The sequence below is a fragment of the Plutella xylostella genome, chromosome 19 (assembly GCF_932276165.1).
Source record: "Plutella xylostella chromosome 19, ilPluXylo3.1, whole genome shotgun sequence".
In the NCBI taxonomy this organism is placed as follows: domain Eukaryota; kingdom Metazoa; phylum Arthropoda; class Insecta; order Lepidoptera; family Plutellidae; genus Plutella; species Plutella xylostella.
In genome coordinates this window covers 133,519-153,188 of record NC_063999.1, presented here as the reverse complement: position 1 = coordinate 153,188, position 19,670 = coordinate 133,519, and the positions used below count along the sequence as shown (strand labels likewise).

The 19,670-nt window shown below is 45.0% G+C and overlaps 1 protein-coding gene across 1 annotated transcript in view; it reads left to right on the top strand.

The window, feature by feature from the left end:
* Positions 1-8: 8 nt before the first annotated feature.
* The window catches only part of LOC105392554 (endoplasmic reticulum metallopeptidase 1), a 33,709-nt gene continuing 14,047 nt past the window's right edge, over positions 9-19,670 (top strand). Inside the window, exons 1-8 of the mRNA XM_048627880.1 lie at positions 9-200; positions 574-792; positions 1,234-1,381; positions 1,704-1,841; positions 5,038-5,194; positions 6,390-6,492; positions 16,708-16,828; positions 17,143-17,262. Coding sequence (XP_048483837.1) covers positions 135-200; positions 574-792; positions 1,234-1,381; positions 1,704-1,841; positions 5,038-5,194; positions 6,390-6,492; positions 16,708-16,828; positions 17,143-17,262 — 1,072 coding nt within the window. The 5' untranslated portion in view covers positions 9-134. The remainder of the gene's footprint in view (positions 201-573; positions 793-1,233; positions 1,382-1,703; positions 1,842-5,037; positions 5,195-6,389; positions 6,493-16,707; positions 16,829-17,142; positions 17,263-19,670) is intronic.

Sequence of the window (19,670 nt, the reverse complement as noted above, 5' to 3'; positions counted from 1 at the left end):
TTGACAGTTTCATGACGTCGGTGAGCGAAGAGGTCGCGCGCTGCCGCCTCCGCCTGTGTTGTGTTTTGTTTCTTGCTAGCAAAAAATTAATTTTATTTCACTGTTTTATTTTAATAGTTTTGTGATAAATAAAAATGGAGTACGAACCAGATGATCCATTAATGGAACACCTTATCTCGAAACCTTTAGATTTCGAACGAGTAAATATTATTTTGCCAGTACATTAAGTTTAGAATATTATTTTTTTCCATCCATAAATATTACCGATATGCTTTACTACATTTAAGTATTTCCACTTCTACCCCTAACTTATCTTATCTACATAAAACGTTCTTCGTACCTACTTACATCAGAAAAAAGCTAAATGAAGATAGTTTATTTGATTTTTTAAATTATTTATTTATCCAAATCATCAAAGGTACCCTTAGTCATGGAGAAATATACGTCTACTGCTAGACCTTATTCCTTCTAGCAGAATCAAATAATTGAATAAAATATACATACTTATATGTTATTACATTAATCTCCCTATAATGCTGTAACCACCAGTTAACACGGAACTGTGTTTGTCAGCTGCAAGAGGAAATCAAGGAGAACCGTCGTCGGCTGCCGCCGCTGGGGCCGGGCTGGCTGGTGCTGGGCTGCGTGCTGGCCGCGGCCGCGCCGCTGCTGCTGCAGATGCACCACGACCGCCTGCCCACACCCCTCACCCGTGGGGATGCGCCGCCCACCAGATTCTGCGCTGAGATAGCCAAGGAACACCTTCACAACCTCACTGCTATTGGACCAAGGGTTTGTTACCACACTGTTTTTGTTTAGTTCAGTATGGGGTATGGGTAGCTAACAGTTTTATCAGTTTTCTAGGTTAGTGGTAGTTGGGATTAGTTGGGAAGAAGCCTTGAGTAGCTCTCAAGTAATAAAATAAATGAAATAAATAAATAAGAATACAACTATATTTATTAAAATACCTAAAATATACCTAATATTTTAAATTACTGAATAATATTTCGCAGTCCTACCTACCTATCACTAATAAAAACTTTATGTGAAATAATGTTTGATAGTACTTACTATTTACAATCTTTTAATATCTGTACCTTAAATAATCTGTATAATAATAATAAATAAATCTTTATAAAAAAATACAAGGAGACAAAAAAAACTCATTGAGAACACCCAAGACTTCAGATCAGTTATCAACATCCAATAGCTGACTCCCTATGTGGCCGGCAGGTGGCGGGTTCATACGAGAACGAGGTGCTGGCGGTGACCACGCTGGTGGCCACGCTGCGGCGCCTGCGCGCGGGCGCGGCGCCGCACCACCGCCTCGACATCGACGTGCAGCGCGCCTCCGGGAACTTCTCCATCGACTTCCTTGACGGTTAGATCAGATTCGTCATTAAGGGTGAGGCCAGATGAGCGTAATTTTGTGAGTTGTTAGTCGCGTAATCTCATGCGCTGGGCCGAGGGGGGCGGGGAAGTTACTAGCTCCCCTCGTCCCCGCGCTAATATTTCTGCCGGAATACGCGACTTACAAAATTACGCTCGTCTGGCCTCACCCTTATCCAACTACATTGATTGTCAAAATATAACGTCTACAGTAATTTCACAAAGGCTCGGTCACTGAGGAGATCAAGCATCTTTGATCTCCTCAGTGCAGCATATGTTTTGCTCCATATTCTGACTCTACCACATGTGTTCAGGCATGAACAACGTGTACCGCTCGGTGCAGTCCGTGGTGGCGCGCGTGTCGGCGGCCGGCGCGCCCCCCGCCCCCGCGCCCGCCCCCCGCGAGGCGCTGCTGCTCAACTGCCACTACGACACCGTGCCCGACAGCCCGGGTGAGTCCCTCGCGTCTCACTCTCACCATACACCGCACAGCCGCCATTGACTGTACTAGAGGCCTTAGGTAGATTATATATATAGGCCTTCATGCTATGCCATAGTACCTAGGACACACACTGCAATTGAGATTATAACTGGTTGCGTTGGATGTGCAGACATTCCTTGGTATATTTCTGTCTATTGCATTGCAGGTATGTATGTCACCAACTACCTACTGAGAAATACATGTAATCAATGCCCATAATAAGGAATCGATATTTCGCAAATCTACCTAACCTATAATGAGGCTTTATTCACAGCTACACATTACTTATTTTACTTTGTACTCGATGCAGGTTTGTACTCTACTTATAATATATGAAGCCAGTCTCGTAAACGCCGCCTCTTTCCGACCAATCAGACTGTAATTGGCACTCGAGCTATGAACTTCTCACCGTCACACGTCATAGATCATAGACTAACCCCGTGTAGCCCTGTTATAGTGCGTGCGCTGATGATGCGGGGTCTAATTGGCACGGGAAGCGCGCTCGCTAACTACCATACACGCGCGGTAATGCATCATGCCTATTAGTTGTACGTGTGTACACTGGATGATTGTCTAAAAGTGTAACTCTGTGGGGTACCTACCATATTCTATTCTGGAAATAACTATTGTAACAACGCTGTGTTATATTTTCATCTCATTTTGGATTTTGGTAGCATTATGCAACAGGCCTTAATTGTATATGACCTATTGAAAAGCTAGCAATGTAGCTTCTTCGTTGTAGTTGTATTAATGAGGAGCAATCACATCAGTTGCAGTAGCTACATTGAGTGCTGTGTAGTGTGGCAACAGCTGGTCGTGGGAGGCGCCAGCTGACGCGTGGGAACCTCCGCTGCCGCTGGTCGCTACTATTTAGCTCGTTACAAATTTCCTTTGAACCTATTTATAGGATTTATTCATGGAATAATGCATGTATTTTAAAGTTTTCTATTTTGTACCTACTATGTACCTGTATTATATATAAGCATTCATGATTTTAATAACCTCGTCGCTATGAGTGCAATAATTATGGTTTAAGAATTAAAATTTAAGTTTGCAATATTCATTGCATTGCAATGTAGATATTATGTTTCATGTCGCAGTGATAGGTATCCTAATCCTAATCCTAACTAGTCCTAACTTAATATTATAAATGCGAAAGTAACTGTGTATGTCTGTCTGTCTGCCTGTTACTCTTTCACGCCAAAACCACTGAACGGATTTGAATGAAATTTGGTATACATACGGTCTAGACCCTGGGAAAGAACATAGGCTACTTTTTATCCCGGAATTCCCACGGGAAAACTTTTTAAGGCGAAGCGAAGCGCGCGGGAACATCTATATAAAATATTCCAAATAGTAAATATCGTATCTGTTACTCGAATGGTTCGTGAGATGTGAGGATCTTTCAAATCATTATCAAACGTCGAGCCACTGGCCGCCCCGGCGAATTGACCTTTTAGCAGATCATTTGTACAGTTCTAGCCGGAGTCTAGCTACCTAGGTACACCACAATCAAATGATCGATATTCAATATTTTGTTGCAATAATCTAATATCAAATGATCGATATTCAATATTTTGTTGCAATAATCTAATACTGTGAAAGGAGAGCAGCTCCTATAGAAAGCAAACAATTCATAGGAGTTTAGATCAATTGTTACATCCATCACTAGAAACACCCTTGAAATAGTGATAATAATGGCGATAATTAGGTTTAGTAATGGGTGCATGCATCCTAATAAAGACCAATTTGCATTTTTACTGGGAATGGTTTACTTACCTACCAAAACCGAAAACTATGTCAAAATAGTTCGCTCTAAGCATTGTAATAATTACTATAAACCTTTTCATACGAACGGGCATGTCTATCTCTAGATAAGAACCGCCCAAATGGGTCCGAATGATAACAGGTAATGGTTTGACTACTTGCATAGTGACGTGATAATGACGAAGCAGGGGTCAGTGACTTAATGCTGAGCTATTATGAGACAGGTTTATTTTACATAACAACTTAATTGTTATCTCTGCATGGTTTTTATAACATCCTTTGTGCATTGTGTTGAGATTATAAAGGCGAATTATTTTTTGGAGATTTCAAGTCTCGACAATTAAGAATTTGATATTCCCTATTGTACCCCCTTAGGGCTTGACTTAACCCTTATGGGGGCGGTATCATCAAAATCGCCGAGACACGTGTACTTTATTTTACAATCTCCATCCTAAACCAAAAATTAAAAAATCCTTACTTTAAATCTGAAGCATTTTCATACAAACTTTCATCCCCTATTTTACCCCTTTAGGGGTGGAGTTTCTGAAAATCCTTTCTTAGTGCTCACCTGCTCTACCGAAAGAACCTACGTGCCAAGTTTCATGATTGTGGCTTAAGCCCTTTTTGCTGTGTGTTGATGCCTAAACAGTCACTTTCTTCTTTTATTATATACAACAAAGATACATCACTATCCCTACACTAGGATACCCTGTGATATGGGTACTAGACTCTTATTCTTCCGCGTGTACTATGTATTGGTGTGCCCAGGCGCATAGCAGTTACTCTGTTACATGTAGTAACAGTGCCGGTGTGTGTGTTACATGTAGTAACAGTGCCGGTGTGTGTGTTACATGTAGTACTAGCGACAGTGTGTGTGTGTGTGTGTTACATGTAGTAACAGTGTGGGTGTGTGCAGGCGCGAGCGACGACGCGGCGGGCTGCGCCGTGCTGCTGGAGGTGCTGCGCGCGCTGCTGGCCCACCGCTCCCCGCTGCGCCGGCTGCTGTGTACATGTAGTAACAGTGTGGGTGTGCGCAGGCGCGAGCGACGACGCGGCGGGCTGCGCCGTGCTGCTGGAGGTGCTGCGCGCGCTGCTGGCCCACCGCTCCCCGCTGCGCCGGCTGCTGTGTACATGTAGTAACAGTGTGGGTGTGCGCAGGCGCGAGCGACGACGCGGCGGGCTGCGCCGTGCTGCTGGAGGTGCTGCGCGCGCTGCTGGCCCGCCGCTCCCCGCTGCGCCGGCTGCTGTGTCCATGTAGTAACAGTGTGGGTGTGCGCAGGCGCGAGCGACGACGCGGCGGGCTGCGCCGTGCTGCTGGAGGTGCTGCGCGCGCTGCTGGCCCGCCGCTCCCCGCTGCGCCGGCTGCTGTGTCCATGTAGTAACAGTGTGGGTGTGCGCAGGCGCGAGCGACGACGCGGCGGGCTGCGCCGTGCTGCTGGAGGTGCTGCGCGCGCTGCTGGCCCGCCGCTCCCCGCTGCGCCGCGCCGCCGTGTTCCTGTTCAACGGCGCCGAGGAGAACATCATGCAGGCCTCGCACGCCTTCATCACCCAGCACAAGTGAGTCCCCATTGATAAATATAGCAACAACCCTATGCTATGACATCCGACTGACAGATGTTTCAGCCGAGCACGCAGCACAAGTGAGTCGTACAGTCAGCTGCATAAGTAGGGATACACTTTTGTACCTTGTCAATCTGAAACCGCCTATCAATTCATTAAAACATTGACGGTTCGTCAGCGTCAGTTTGACAAGGAACAGAAGTGTATAGCTACTTATGCAGCTGACCGTACGTCACGACAAAATCTAAACCATATGTCTCACGACGCGTTGAACTGATGGATGGCTACGTGTCAAAGCTGCGCTAACGCAACGCAAGCACATAATAATATAAGTATAGATATAGCCGTCCGTAGTCGAGCGGGCCTCAGTGATCGTAACTGATCGCTGAGGTTAAGCAACAACTGACACGGTCAGCCATTGGATGGGTGACCAATTTTAAGTGGTGCTTTTCTGGACGCTTCCGTGCTTCGGACGGCACGTTAAGCCGTGGGTCCCGGTTGCTGCTTCGGCAGCAGTCGTTAAGCCTAGTCAGATGCCTTTGGGCAGCTTGAAAATATCTGACAGTCGGGTTGCCCGCTTACCCGACAAGTCTCAGTACAAGCTTGCTTGTGTTGAGGTCCACCAACCCGCACTTGGCCAGCGTGGTGGACTAGGCCTAAACCCTTCCTTCATTGGAAGGAGACCCGTGCCCCAGCAGTGGGGACGTAATGGGTCGTGATGAGATATAGCCGATTATGTGGAAGGCCTCGTGCTACATCTCCTCGCTCTCTCCGTGGATATTTATTTATTTATTTATTTATTTAGGTAATCCACTTAACACTATCATTACAGGATTTCTCCCAATACAATAGCGTAAGGTATACATACATATAAAAAAGTAAGTAATAAGTTAATAACTAATTATCATTTAACATACACAGCAAAAAAAAATAATAATAATATAAACAGTCAGTATCATATAAAAATATACTAGTAACCTACATACTATAACACAATATATATAATGCTATCTTTGTGAATTCGTTCAGAGAACACGTAAATATATCTATTTCATTGTCCACGCGGTTGAGCAGCTGCAACGCCCGAGTGAGGGGTGCCTTCTTTACCAGGTTGGTCTTCCCTGCTGGTTCCTCGAACAAGCGGCACTTACGATATCTGTTGATAACCAGTGTGTGTGTGTGTGTGTTGCAGATGGGCGCGCGAGGTGCGTGCGTTCATCAACATCGAGGCGTGCGGCGCGGGCGGCCGCGAGGTGCTGTTCCAGGCCGGCCCACACGACCCCTGGATCATGGAGGTCGGTACTACTAGCGCCACAGATTCTATGACTACTCGCGTACCACCCCAACTCGCTGGTTCTGGCAGAATTACCAGCGCTGTATAATTTTTTGTACAGCACATGCTGAGTCAGAGCCATTTTACTACGGTGGTAGATGACTATCGACAAATAATTGTAAAATTTTACGTCGATTAAACCATTTGAATTTGAATTTACTGACATAATACACTCCACAATTGACAACATTTCATATAAAATGCTCACCGATTTTATTTTATTTTCGACGAGATATCACAAATTTAGATGACCCGTATTTTTTTATTTCTTAATATTTCTATGTTTTAATATATTTTTTTAATTTCAAAGTTCAAAATATTTATAGTATGAGTGACGTCACGTCGAGGCTTTGGATAAAAATATTTTCGTTGCCTGTCTAGCCTAAAAAAAAAGTTGGATGACATTAACTTGACATGAACAAGGACCAATCAACTTCAACTTTATTTTGTGGCAAGGACCAATCACGAACTTTCGTCATTGACAAGGACACATAAAAGTGACAGATATTTGAGTGATGTTTGTCATTGTCAAAGTGACATAACATGTTTTTTTTTGTTCATGTTTTAGAAGTAAAAGCGCGTTTAATTATTATGCCACATCGTGATGTCACGAATGATAATTTAGATTTTTATGTTTTTCTCTGAAATAAATCAATAGAAAAATCTGAAACATTTTTTTTTGGGAATATTAGAGCCATATCTCTAAATGGTTTTCGAATTTCAACTATATAAAATTTTGAAATGTTGTCAATTATTTGTGATTCTTCATGTGACTGTTTCTATTGTTGTTGTTTTGTATTTGTGATGTGTATTCTTTTAGTAAATAAACGATGTGTCTATGTCTATGACTAACTAGAGCTGGAAGCCGATTCTAAAACGAAAGGCGTGCCTTCGAGTCAGGTGTTAGGTAGGTTAGGATTCATTGCTATATTTTGTGCCGTAGGTGGGTAGGTACGTAGGTAGGTAGGCTACTGTCAGGTGAATTTAAATGCGAGTGGTCTAGAATTGCTGGACTACCTACTGGAAAAAAATATGTATAGTTTTTCGAAAACTATAAAAGTATATAAAGTGTTGCGGAAACTCTTATAGAACTTTATGCAGATTTGACAAACGAGATTTAACGCTGCTTAATGATTGTAGTGTGTTTACAGTTCTATGATAATGATAGATGATAAGATTTGGGGTTATGTTAAGGCTGATAGTACCAAACCCAATGAGCGCTGTTTTAACACTAATTTATTTCCTTATAAAATATTACTGCATAGTAAACAAGTAATGTATGTGTGTGTAAGTATCAATCTGATTTCAACCTTATAGCAATACACATAATACATATAACATCTAAATAAGTACCTATTGTACGGTAGCCGTAGCCCGTACATCCTGCCCACTCAAAAGAAGGAAGAGCATTATATAAAATAAGATTTAAATGTTACTGTAGCTAAAGTAAAGTTACAAGTCTAGTGATAACTGTAAATTAAATTAATTAGGTATAAAATGCAATGTTAAGATATTGAACTTAAATATTTCATTCATATACAAAAAATACAATATAGTATGTAAGTACTTAAGTATTTCATTCACACACTTCACTATTAATGATTACGGAAGGAATGTCTAATCTAACTGAGCGCGGTCGAACAGTCGGCGTAGTCCAAGTGTCGTGGTGGTCCGCGCTCGGGGTGCCGGGGGCCGGGGCGCGGGCGGCGGGGGCCGGGGCGGGTGCGCGCGCTCGCAGCAGCCGCAGCGGCAGCGCCGGGGGGGCGCCGCGGGACAGCGGGCGGTTGTGGGCAGCTCGAGGCGGCGCTTGTATTTTCGCCATCGCAGGAGAGAGTATACAGCTCCGGAGATGATGACGACTCCCATTACGGTGTACATTACCGAATACTGGTGCACATCATGAATGCTGAGGGGTTCGTTAGCCTTTTGCTTCAGGTCGTCAATCTGTGTTTTCAAATTGTCCCAGTCATGAATGTGGTCTTCTGGAACGAACGGCGTCATATCTGACGTATTCACGATGTGGTTTAGAATTGATGATCCAACAATGTATGTATTATCAGTTTCCATCTGCATGTGGCTCATATAGTTGCTATGTCCAATGATCGAGAATGTCGTACTCTTTACTGCACAACCTTGACCTATATCCAGTAGGCCATTACCGGTCAACGACTTCAATGTCATCTTGTTATCAGGACAGAAAATGCGCAGCGAGCAGTTCTCACAGCATGAGTACAACCATCGATTGTTGTTGTGTAATTTAATCCACAGCTCGTGGCACGGCTCCGCTCTTGTACGGCACATGGGTTTGTTATGAATGCTGATGTTGCATATGCTCTGTGTCATCTGAACTTGATGTATGAGTTTATCAATGGAGCATAGTATTTTATTCACTGATGTGTGGGTGCACTCCTTTACTTCACTTTCTGATAGCAATATAAGTTGATCCCTTCTCAGGTTAAATGCGATATACGGAGTTATTGTTTCGATTATGTAGGACTGGTGAGGTAAACTGATTATTTTGTCCAGCTCGTATGTTTCTTTGCTCACCAGCGGTATTCTGACTTCTATGATTAAGTAAGATTTTCCGACTTCCACATGAATTTTCATTAATTTATACAAGTCTCTGTAGTCATGTTTATCAGAAGGTACAGTCAGATCTTCAGGCAGGTGACTGTAAATGACCTTCATTTGCTCCTCCAGCTGTTCTGGTGGCAACAAGTGCGCGTCCAGGTGCCCGTGGGTGAGGTCTGTAATGGTGTTGATAAGGTTTTCTTGCACACGGCGCACGTTGGATATCATGATTGATGCTGAGAGGGCCGCTGATATGATATAAAGTTCATCATTGTTTTGCGTCAGCAGTTTATTATTGGCGAGTTTCACTTCTTGAAGGTGTTTTTGGATCATCCCAAACTGCTTGTTCATGATGTCCTCGTTCCTTTGTAGAATGTTCGACTGTGCTTCTATGACACTCGTCTGGTTCTTGAATAGAAGTAGTAGATGATTTTCGTTCATAGATATCTTCTCAATGTCCTTCTCATACTTTCTTGCGAATCGATCATCTAAAACTCCAAATAATGAGTTGGCTATGTATCCAACTCCGTTGATAAGGCCTCTCTTTTGCCGTTTGGTGACGTGTTTCTTGAGTATTTTATTATAGTGATATATTTCTGATAAGTCGTGTTGCAGTTGATATACGATACTCTGGTATTGTGTTGATAAATGATTTGAATCCAGAAATTCTTCTAGGTGATAAACGTATTTTTCCAGGTGGTGCAGTCCGGACCAGTATGTACTCATATTATAATACATGATTAATTTCCAGTCGTCTCGGATGATGCTCATATCGTACATCTTGTCGAAATACATGTTCATGTTGTTGTTAAATTGTGTGATATTGCAGTCGCATTGTGCTGAAGTCAACATTGATAAGAAAAGTAGTAGCGCCATGGATATGTAGTGACAAATGCCTTTCCTTGTTGTTCGCTTTGGTCGCCCGCTGGCCTTGACCGTGGGAGTTGTCACTTGATCGGGCGTGTCTGCTTGCGAATCAGCTGTTGTGACGTCATCAGTCGTTGGTGTCGTGCATTGTACGTCGCTTATCTGTGACGTGGCGTGTTCTTTTCTAACTGGCAACAGAGCCAATTTTAAGATCGGTCGTTTTATGATGCCGCCTTTCGTTTTCACAGTAGCTACCCGGACGTGTCCGTCTTGGCCGGGGTGTACGGCGACGATCCTGCCTAACGCCCACTTTCCAGGGGGTAGGTTGTCGTCTTTGATAAGGACGACGTCATCAACTGCTAGGTTTTTGGTAGATGTTCTCCACTTTGTTCTTATTTGCAACTGTTGTAGGTAATCTGATGACCACTTCTTCCAGAACTGTTTGTTCATTGATTGGATTAAACGCCATCTCGTAGTCAAATTCATTTGCTCGGGATCCGTCTGTGGCCTTGTGATTAGTGAGCCGCCCACCAGGAAGTGTCCTGGAGACAAGTATTCGCCATCTGGGCTTTCACTTAATGATATGAGAGGCCGTGAGTTGAGGCACGCCTCGATCTGATGCAGTAGAGTGATAAACTCCTCGTAGGTGAGTTTCTGTTCGCCAATCACTCTTTTGAGATGATATTTTAAGCTCTTGACGGCAGCTTCCCAAAGGCCTCCTGCTGATGGGTATGCTGGCGCGTTGAACTTCCACTGTGTGTGGTATTCACTGCTGATCTTACTTAGCAGGTCTTCATTGATAGTTTGGAGGATCTCTTTGTACTCCTTCTGCAGCAGCCTGTTGGCGCCTATAAAGTTGCTTCCTCTATCGCTGAACATACACCGGGGTGTAGACCGTCTAGCGCAGAATCGGCGGTAGGCAGCTAGGAATCCAGGTGTGCTGAGGTCAGATACTAGCTCCAAGTGCACGGCCTTTGTTGATAGACATACGAATACCGCCACGTAGCCTTTGTGTGTTCGCACGCCGCGTCCTTTGTTGGCCTTGATGTCAAAGTGCCCAGTAAAGTCGACACCTGTGTACGTGAACGGGCGGGATGGCGTCACTCGAGGCTCCGGCAGGTCTGCCATGATCTGATGTCTCTGTACTGAGTTGAATCGCCTGCATTTCACGCATTTGCGCAATTCTCGTTTCACCGTTCGGAGTCCGCTTAATATCCAATATCTGTCTCTGATATATGATAATGTTAGGCTCGGTCCACCGTGTAGCGTGGCGGAGTGAGCTTGTTGTACGATGAGCTCGGTGAGTCTGCTGTGACTCGGTAGGATGATGGGGTGCTTGGCTGCATGACTGAGAGACGAATTGTTGAGTCGTCCGCCAACTTTCAGTAGTCCATCACTCGTATCGATGAATGGGTTGAGGCTCAATAGTTTACTAGAAGTCCTCAGATTCTCCTTTTTTGACAATCTTGATAAGTCTTCTTCAAATTCGACCGATTGTACACTTTTGTCAATTAAATTATGTGCTTGTTGCAACTCCGCAGTTGATAGGTAGTTTTTATATGATACTTGTTGTTTATTTTGCAGCCACTTTATGTAACGTGATAGCCAGGCGATAGTGGTTGCTACTCGGTGCAGTGAACTGCATTCGTTTAATAACTTGTCCACTAGGTCATTCTTATGACATAAGGCTGCGTTCACATTGTTTTTCTTGGTCTCAATTGTTGGAGGTTGATATGTCTTTTCTTTGATCTTCTCTGTTTCGAATGTGGACAACCAAGCCGGGCCATTCCACCACAGCGGGTGTTTGTACAGCTGTGCAGCAGTTACTCCTCGTGTGGCACAATCAGCTGCATTTTCCTCTGACTTGACGTGATGCCAGCATGTAGCAGGGATGATTTCCAGTATGGAACGTATTCTGTTGGCGACAAATGGCTTCCACCTGTTGATGTCCCCGTGGATCCAGCCAAGGACCACCATAGAGTCGGTCCATGCGAAGATCTGTGTGTTGTCTGATATGGTCTCCATGACTTTTTCCATAAGTCGTGATAATAGGAGCGCGCTACAAAGTTCAAGTCTGGGTAGCGACGGTTTTGTTTTCAACGGCGATAATTTTGTTTTCGCAGTCATGAGTGTTGATGTAAACTCGCCCTTATAATCATGTGTTGTGATATAAATAGAACAAGCAATAGCCTTCTCCGAGGCGTCGCAAAATCCATGTATTTGATAGTTTGATTTATCTCCCAGATATCTAGGTATCTCGAAATGATCTATGTGTTGAAGATCTTGTTTTAGTTGCTCCCAGTCTTTGTTTAGCGATTCTGGTAATAGTCCATCCCAATCTAAGGGTTCCTCGGACCATGTTTGTTGGAATAATAATTTCGCTCGGATAGTAAGCGGCGATAGCCATCCTAGCGGATCAAATATCACTGATATCTTTGATAGTAACTCTCGTTTTGTGAGTCGTTTTTCATTGTTTTCTGATTGATATTTGTTCTGGAATGTGAACGTGTCACTTGTAGGGTTCCAGCGGATGCCCAACGTCTTCCTGGATTCTGAGCACTTGAAGTCGAGGGGGGTGTCAAGTTGCTCGGCTGATAAACCTTCAGTTAGCTTCGCTGTATTGCTGGACCACTTCCGGATATTCATGCCAGCCCCTCCCAAGATGTCAATAAGTTCTTTTTGTAGCTGTTTTGCTTCTTCGATCGTGCTCGCTCCTTCTAGAAGATCGTCCATGTAGAATGACGTCATCAATGCCCTTGATGCTAATGGGTACTTGTCTGCTTCGTCGATCGCCAACTGTTTCAGTGTTCTCATTGCCATATATGGCGCGGCCTTCAGCCCAAAGACGATGGTCGAAAGTTGATACTCTTTCAGGGCTTCTTGTGGTGATTCCCTCCAGACTATGCGTTGTAGATGCTGATCTGACTCTCTGACGTTGATCTGTCTGAACATTTTCTCTATATCTGCCGTGATGACGTATTTGTGCTGACGCCACCCCAGTATCAAGCTTTGTAAGTCTTTCTGAAGGTTAGGACCACGTTCCATCAGGTCGTTCAGGCTATATCCAGACGAAGTCTTGCTTGACGCATTGAATACTGTTCTCAATGCAGTAGTGGTTGATTCTAATTTCAACACACCGTGATGTGGGAGATAGTACGAGGTTTGTACTTGTTCGCTGACTAAATGCATGTGGTTGCGTTCTTCAAAATCTCTCATGAATTTTATGTAACTTTCTGAAAAGTTCTGATTTTTCTTCATTTTGTTTTCTAAATTATGGAACTGTGCTATGGCTTTTGATTTTGATTGTCCTAGTTTTTCTTCGAAGTTGGGCTTCATAGGTATAGCCACTTCATATCTTCCGTCATCCAGACGTCTGGTAGTGGATTGGTAGAACTCCTCACAGTACTGCTCGTCCTGTGTGAGATCATCTGGTTGATTGGTAATCTCTTCAAGCTCCCAGTATTGAGAGATGTCTGATAAATTGTTGACTACCACGTGACAATTAAAGGTTTTCACGCTTCCTGATAATATCCAGCCCATTCTCGTCTGCTGGGCGATGGGTGCCATGTTAGGACCCTTGATAAGACCACTCATAATTATGTTAGAGTAGATGCTGGCGTCCAGTAGTAGGTCAATAGGTCTTGATACGTTGTACTGGGGGTCGGCCAGCTTGATATGTTGCAGGTGGTCCCATGGTTTTTGATTGAAGGTCATGTTGGGAAGATTATTAATGACGTGCTTTATGACTAATGCTTGAGTGGTGAAACCATAGTCGTCATGAATTGATCGACAATCGAGTGTAATCATTCCTTTGCCTTGTTTCGAGCCATTTCCGATGCCTGATACTGAAGCATGATAGCGTTGCCTTGGTAAGCCTAACAGCTGAGCAGCATTTTCAGATATTAGGGATATCTGGGAGCCTTGGTCGAGTAGGGCCCGCAGGGTGATATAACGACCATCAATGGACTTGATTTTTAGTGAGAGGGTCGTCAGTAAGATCTCTTCGTCATCTGTGGCAACGTGATTTACGCTGTGCTGCTTGTTATCTTGGCGCGAAGTTGAAGGTGAAGGCATCGTAGGTACTGTATGTACGGGTGTCGAATTCGACACGGACATGACGGCGGCTTCATTCATGCGCGGCATATGTGCGCGCGGCGGCATTTTGCTGACATTGGTGTAGGCATCATGTAGAATGGTGTTGTGTGTGTTCTGGCACTGTTTGCACCTTTTTGTTGAAACACACGGATTGTCGTAGTGTTTGTAGAGGCAATTCTGGCAAACGTGTAGTTTTATCACTGTAATCAGCTTTTCCTCGGGGGTCATTCTGACGAATTTGTTGCATTTGTACAACGCGTGACTGTTGTTGCATAGCGGGCAATTCCACGTGCATGTTGCAATAGCTTGCAGTTCCCTTTTTGGAAATTTTCCACTGCGATTCCCACCTTGATATTGATAATACGGCTTGTTCTGTTGATATGGCCTGTTTGATGTAGCTGATGTTGTTTCTCTTTCTTTCTTATGTATGGGCTCCAACGCTGTGAATTTGCCTTCTAGGAACTCCATAAGCTCAGAAAGCGATGGCAGGTCACGTGGCGATTTCCGTGCTTCTTTGTAATCACCATAGGTCTCGATGTCCAATTTTTTTGCTATGAGGTGCACCAACAGAGGGTCCCAAGTACTTGTGTCGATACCCAGGTTCTGAATGGCATGTAGACACTCCATCGTAGTATCATAGAGACGTCGGATCTCAAATGATGTTTGTTTCTGCACAATCGGCTGATTTAGAAATGCTTCAATATGCTTTGTAAATAACAATTGTTGATTATTGTATCTATGGGTCAACAGATCCCATGCTGTGTCGTAGTTTTCGGATGATATATGAAGATGCTGGATAAGTCGCTCCGCATCTCCGCGTAGTTTCCCTTTCAGGTGCTGCATTTTTTGGCATGTAGAAAGGAGATTGTTGTTGTGGATGCTTTCCACGTAGAGGTCGAAGAAGGAGGGCCACTGTGTGTAGCTTCCGGAGAACACTGGGATGTCGATGCGAGGGGTTGATTGTTGAAGATGCGCTGTTGACGCTAGTTTAAGATTCAAGTCCCTCTTGATTGATCTGTAGGTATTCTCGTAGATTCCAAATTCTTCTTCGTAAATTGAATCTGATCCCTGGAGATAGTTATCTATCTGTAAGTGTAAGGCGTCGATCGTACTCCATCTTGATTGTACATTCTTCAGCTCGTCTTCCAGTTCCCACTTGTCGCGTATCTCGTCCACTTTGATATTCTTCACCATTCTGTTGAATGCTCTGAAGTTGGTTCGCTGTTGCGAGAGGAGGTCAGCCACCTTGCTCGGGGGGGCCTCCGTGGACGTGGATGTGGAGGGCGCCGGGGGAGCGCGCGCCGCCGGGGGGACCGCAGGGGCGGCCGCGGCCGGCGGGCCGTAGACGGACGGGGTCAGAGCAGTAGACGCTGACGGGATGGGCACTGACGGTATCGTAAGTTTCACCTGTCTTGGATTCACTAACGGTGATTTCGGTTGCATTTCCTCACCTGATGCAGCGGGAAATGAATGGATCTTGCTGCGCACAGAGTCGAAGTAGATCCTTGATTGTGAGTACTGATCTTCTTTGAAGTAGGGCTCGATGTCGTTTTCATAATGGGCCAGCTTGTCATTGTTTGACTGGAACTCCGCCCACAGTTTGTCCAATGTATCCAGACGCTCGTCCAGATACGTGCGTGTCTTCCGTCTCGCAGAATCCTTGCTGAAGTTGCGCTCGATCTGTTTGATCAGCTCGATGATATCAGATTGCCGTTGAATTAGGCTTTCCATGTTGATAAGTTGAGACTGTTTGTCGCTGTCTTGATATGACTGTATGTCACTTGATATACTTCCTCACTAATGTCGAAGCGAGAGCTGGTCCTCGATGATAGCAGATGAACTGCGTGTTCCGAACCCGGGACTCCCAGATACAGCCTTGTGCGCCTTCTCAATCTGACTGGGGAGGGCCGCTGGTGGCAGGCCAGTCAAACCGAATCGCAGCTGCACCAAGAAATCACCAGAAACTTCACACTATTGATTGTTTATCACCACACGGACCGCTGGTCTTTATTTTCGAAGGACCAAAAACTGTAGTGTGTTTACAGTTCTATGATAATGATAGATGATAAGATTTGGGGTTATGTTAAGGCTGATAGTACCAAACCCAATGAGCGCTGTTTTAACACTAATTTATTTCCTTATAAAATATTACTGCATAGTAAACAAGTAATGTATGTGTGTGTAAGTATCAATCTGATTTCAACCTTATAGCAATACACATAATACATATAACATCTAAATAAGTACCTATTGTACGGTAGCCGTAGCCCGTACAATGATTGTTAATTGCTAATGTTCAATAAAAAAAAAAATATGTGGGGACATCTCACACACGGCCATCCGACCCCAAGCTAGGCAGAACCTGTGTTATGGGTGTCGGACAGCTGATATATCTACACAAATACATAGATAGATAGATACTAAATATAAATATCAACACCCAAGACCCGAATACAAATATCTGTCTTTAAACAAATATCTGCCCCAGCCGGGAATCGAACCCGAGACCTTCGGCTCAGTAGTCAGGGTCACTAACCACTACGCCATTCGGTCGTCAAAAATAGTGGTAACCCCATTGTTCTTGCTTACAATCTATCTGTCGTTTTGGTCCTCCGAGCCGGACAATATACCCCACCCTGTGCAGGTGTACGGCGCGGTGGTGCCGCACCCGTACGCGTCGTCGGTGGCGCAGGAGCTGTTCGAGGCGCGCCTCGTGCCCGGCGACACCGACTTCCGCATCTTCCGCGACTTCGGGAACCTCTCCGGTTAGTACGGTCAGGTGCAGAGAAACCTGACCCCCACTCATAGTAACAATGCTTCTGATTAACCTACATACACCATCAATCACCATTGAGCCGCTTTAAAGCCGATTTTGAAGGCAGTTAATTTTATCAGTGTCTAAACTCAAATTAAGAGTAAGGAACACTCGGAATGGGTACTTTGAAGTAGAAATGAAGGAATCAGGAAGGAATGAGCCTCTTGGTGGCCCTGTTTCGGCTGACGTTCTCATCTCTCTATCACTGTATTCAACTGCTTCTCATGTGTCAACCTGCATAGTAATCTGTAGTGTGGTCCCCAGGCGTGGACCTGGCGTGGTCGTCGAACGGCTACGTGTACCACACGGCGCTGGACGCGGCGGCGCGCGTACCCGCGGGCTCGCTGCAGCGCACCGGCGACAACGTGCTCGCGCTGGCCCTGGGTGAGTGGGGACATCTCACACACGGGACATCTCACACACGGCGCTGGACGCGGCGGCGCGCGTGCCCGCGGGCTCGCTGCAGCGCACCGGCGACAACGTGCTCGCGCTGGCCCTGGGTGAGTGGGGACATCTCACACACGGGACATCTCACACACGGCGCTGGACGCGGCGGCGCGCGTGCCCGCGGGCTCGCTGCAGCGCACCGGCGACAACGTGCTCGCGCTGGCCCTGGGTGAGTGGGGACATCTCACACACGGCGCTGGACGCGGGAAGTCTCCAAAAGCGAGGAAATGGCAGACATGTTATCGTCGTGCCACACATTTCATTAATAATGTCCTCCTAGCTGAATTGCGACCACGGCGGCCGGCACGATCAGCCATCTACGCAGGATTAGATTATAGTGCCCAAGCGTGTGCGCAGTACACAGGAGCACTCTCTGTTCCATCACACTCATAGCCCAATGGGACGGATTGACCGACACGACTGGAGAGAGCTAGGCGCAGGACCGACTGCTTTACATGCCCATCCGACAGCATGGATCGTTTCACTGTTTCGGACATCAGGTGATCAGCCTTCTATGTCCTAACCAAACTTAGAACATTTAGAAACACAAATTGATGGTCCCACTCGGGAATCGAACCCGGGACCTTGTTGGAATTGTAAACGAAAAGTCATAGTCAAGAAAAAAGGAAAATAGCACGTACTCTATGTGTTGGCTGTCATCACTTACTTCATGTGTATCACTGTGTATCGATTTATATGAGACTATTAAATCGAGGCTAATCTTGATCAACTAGTGGCTTTTAATAAAAACCCAATAGGTTATGGGCCCAGGACAGCTTGGCGCGTGTCATACAATAAATATTTTTGGAAAATACTACTACAAAAATAAAATAATATCTAATTAAAAGGCCGGTTGTCAAACAGTTTTACAAATACAAACAGCAATAATGGCGAGTTCTATTACGACACAAATTGGTCTCCCTGTAGACAAACTAAAAGGGATGGAAGACTACAACCAGTGGAAATTTATGCTGAAAATGCTCCTCATGCACGAGGATCTTCACGACTGTATCGAAGGTGAGGACAGTTGTAAGGATGAGAGGAAGAAGCAAAAGGCGATGGCAAAAATATGTCTGTCAGTAGGTCCGTCTGCGTTGCAACATGTACGCAATGCAAAGACGCCTTATGAGGCCTGGAGCAACCTCCAGCGTGCATATGAGGACAAGGGGCTGTGTAGAAGACTCGGGCTGTTGAGGTCGCTGTTTGGTGTGAAGTTACAGGACAGAGATGGTATGCAGAGCTACCTAACATATATTACGGAGCTCGGGCAACAGTTGTCGGATATAGGATCAGCAATAGAGGATGAGTTCCTGGCAATAATAATGCTGAGCGGGCTATCTACAGACTTCGACCCACTAATTATGGCGCTGGAGAACTCCAATACGAAGCTGACAAGCGAGACAATCAGGAGTAAACTTCTCCAGGAGCAGCATCGGCGTGATGGCAAGGAAAATGAAATGAATGCACTGGCGGTAAAGAGACCTTGGCTAGTGAGGTGCTTTCGTTGTAAGAAGCCTGGTCACGTGAAGAAGGACTGCCCTAATGATGAGGTCATGGAGCCTAAGGCGGGAGGAAGACGAAGTAGTGTAAAAGAAAACTCGCTACTGACGGCCTTGTCGGTGAAAGTTCAGAACGACGTATGGTACATTGACTCAGGGGCGACTCATCACATGTGCAATAACAAGCATATCATGCAAGAGCTGCAATGCACCAAGAAGCTGGAAGTAAATGTTGCCAACGGAGAGAAGTTACTGACTGAGGGTATCGGCAAAGTAAAAGTATTATTGAAGACTGGTTTTAAGACTATAAGTGAAGTCTACTATATTCCTAAACTATCAGCAAATCTACTTTCAGTTAGTGAGTTAAATAGGAAAGGGTTTCGTGTAGTTTTTGATAATAATTTATGTAAAATAGTTGATGAAGGTGAAGTTATTGCCACTGGTACTGGTTTCAATGGTGTTTATGAGCTTGATGTAGTTAAGTCAGGGATCGCCATGAACTCAGCATGTGTGGAGTCGGTGACTGCACAGTCTAGCGAGGTTTCAGAAATGCCTTCACTAGTTTCTGAGCAGGGCATTGAGCAGGAGTCGGTGACTGGAGAGTCTAGCGAGGTTCCGGAGGTGTCTGCGCTGGTGTCTGCGCAGGGCATTGATCACGAGTTGTGGCATAAGCGACTTGGACACCTGAATGCCAGGAGTATGAAACTGATGAAAAATGGGCTAGTCACAGGTATGGATTATCCAAATACTACTTTTAATCCATGTGTAGCTTGTATAGAAGGTAAACAGACCAGACTGCCATTTCCTAAGAAAAGTTATAGTCGGTCGTCTGTCAAACTAGGGTTG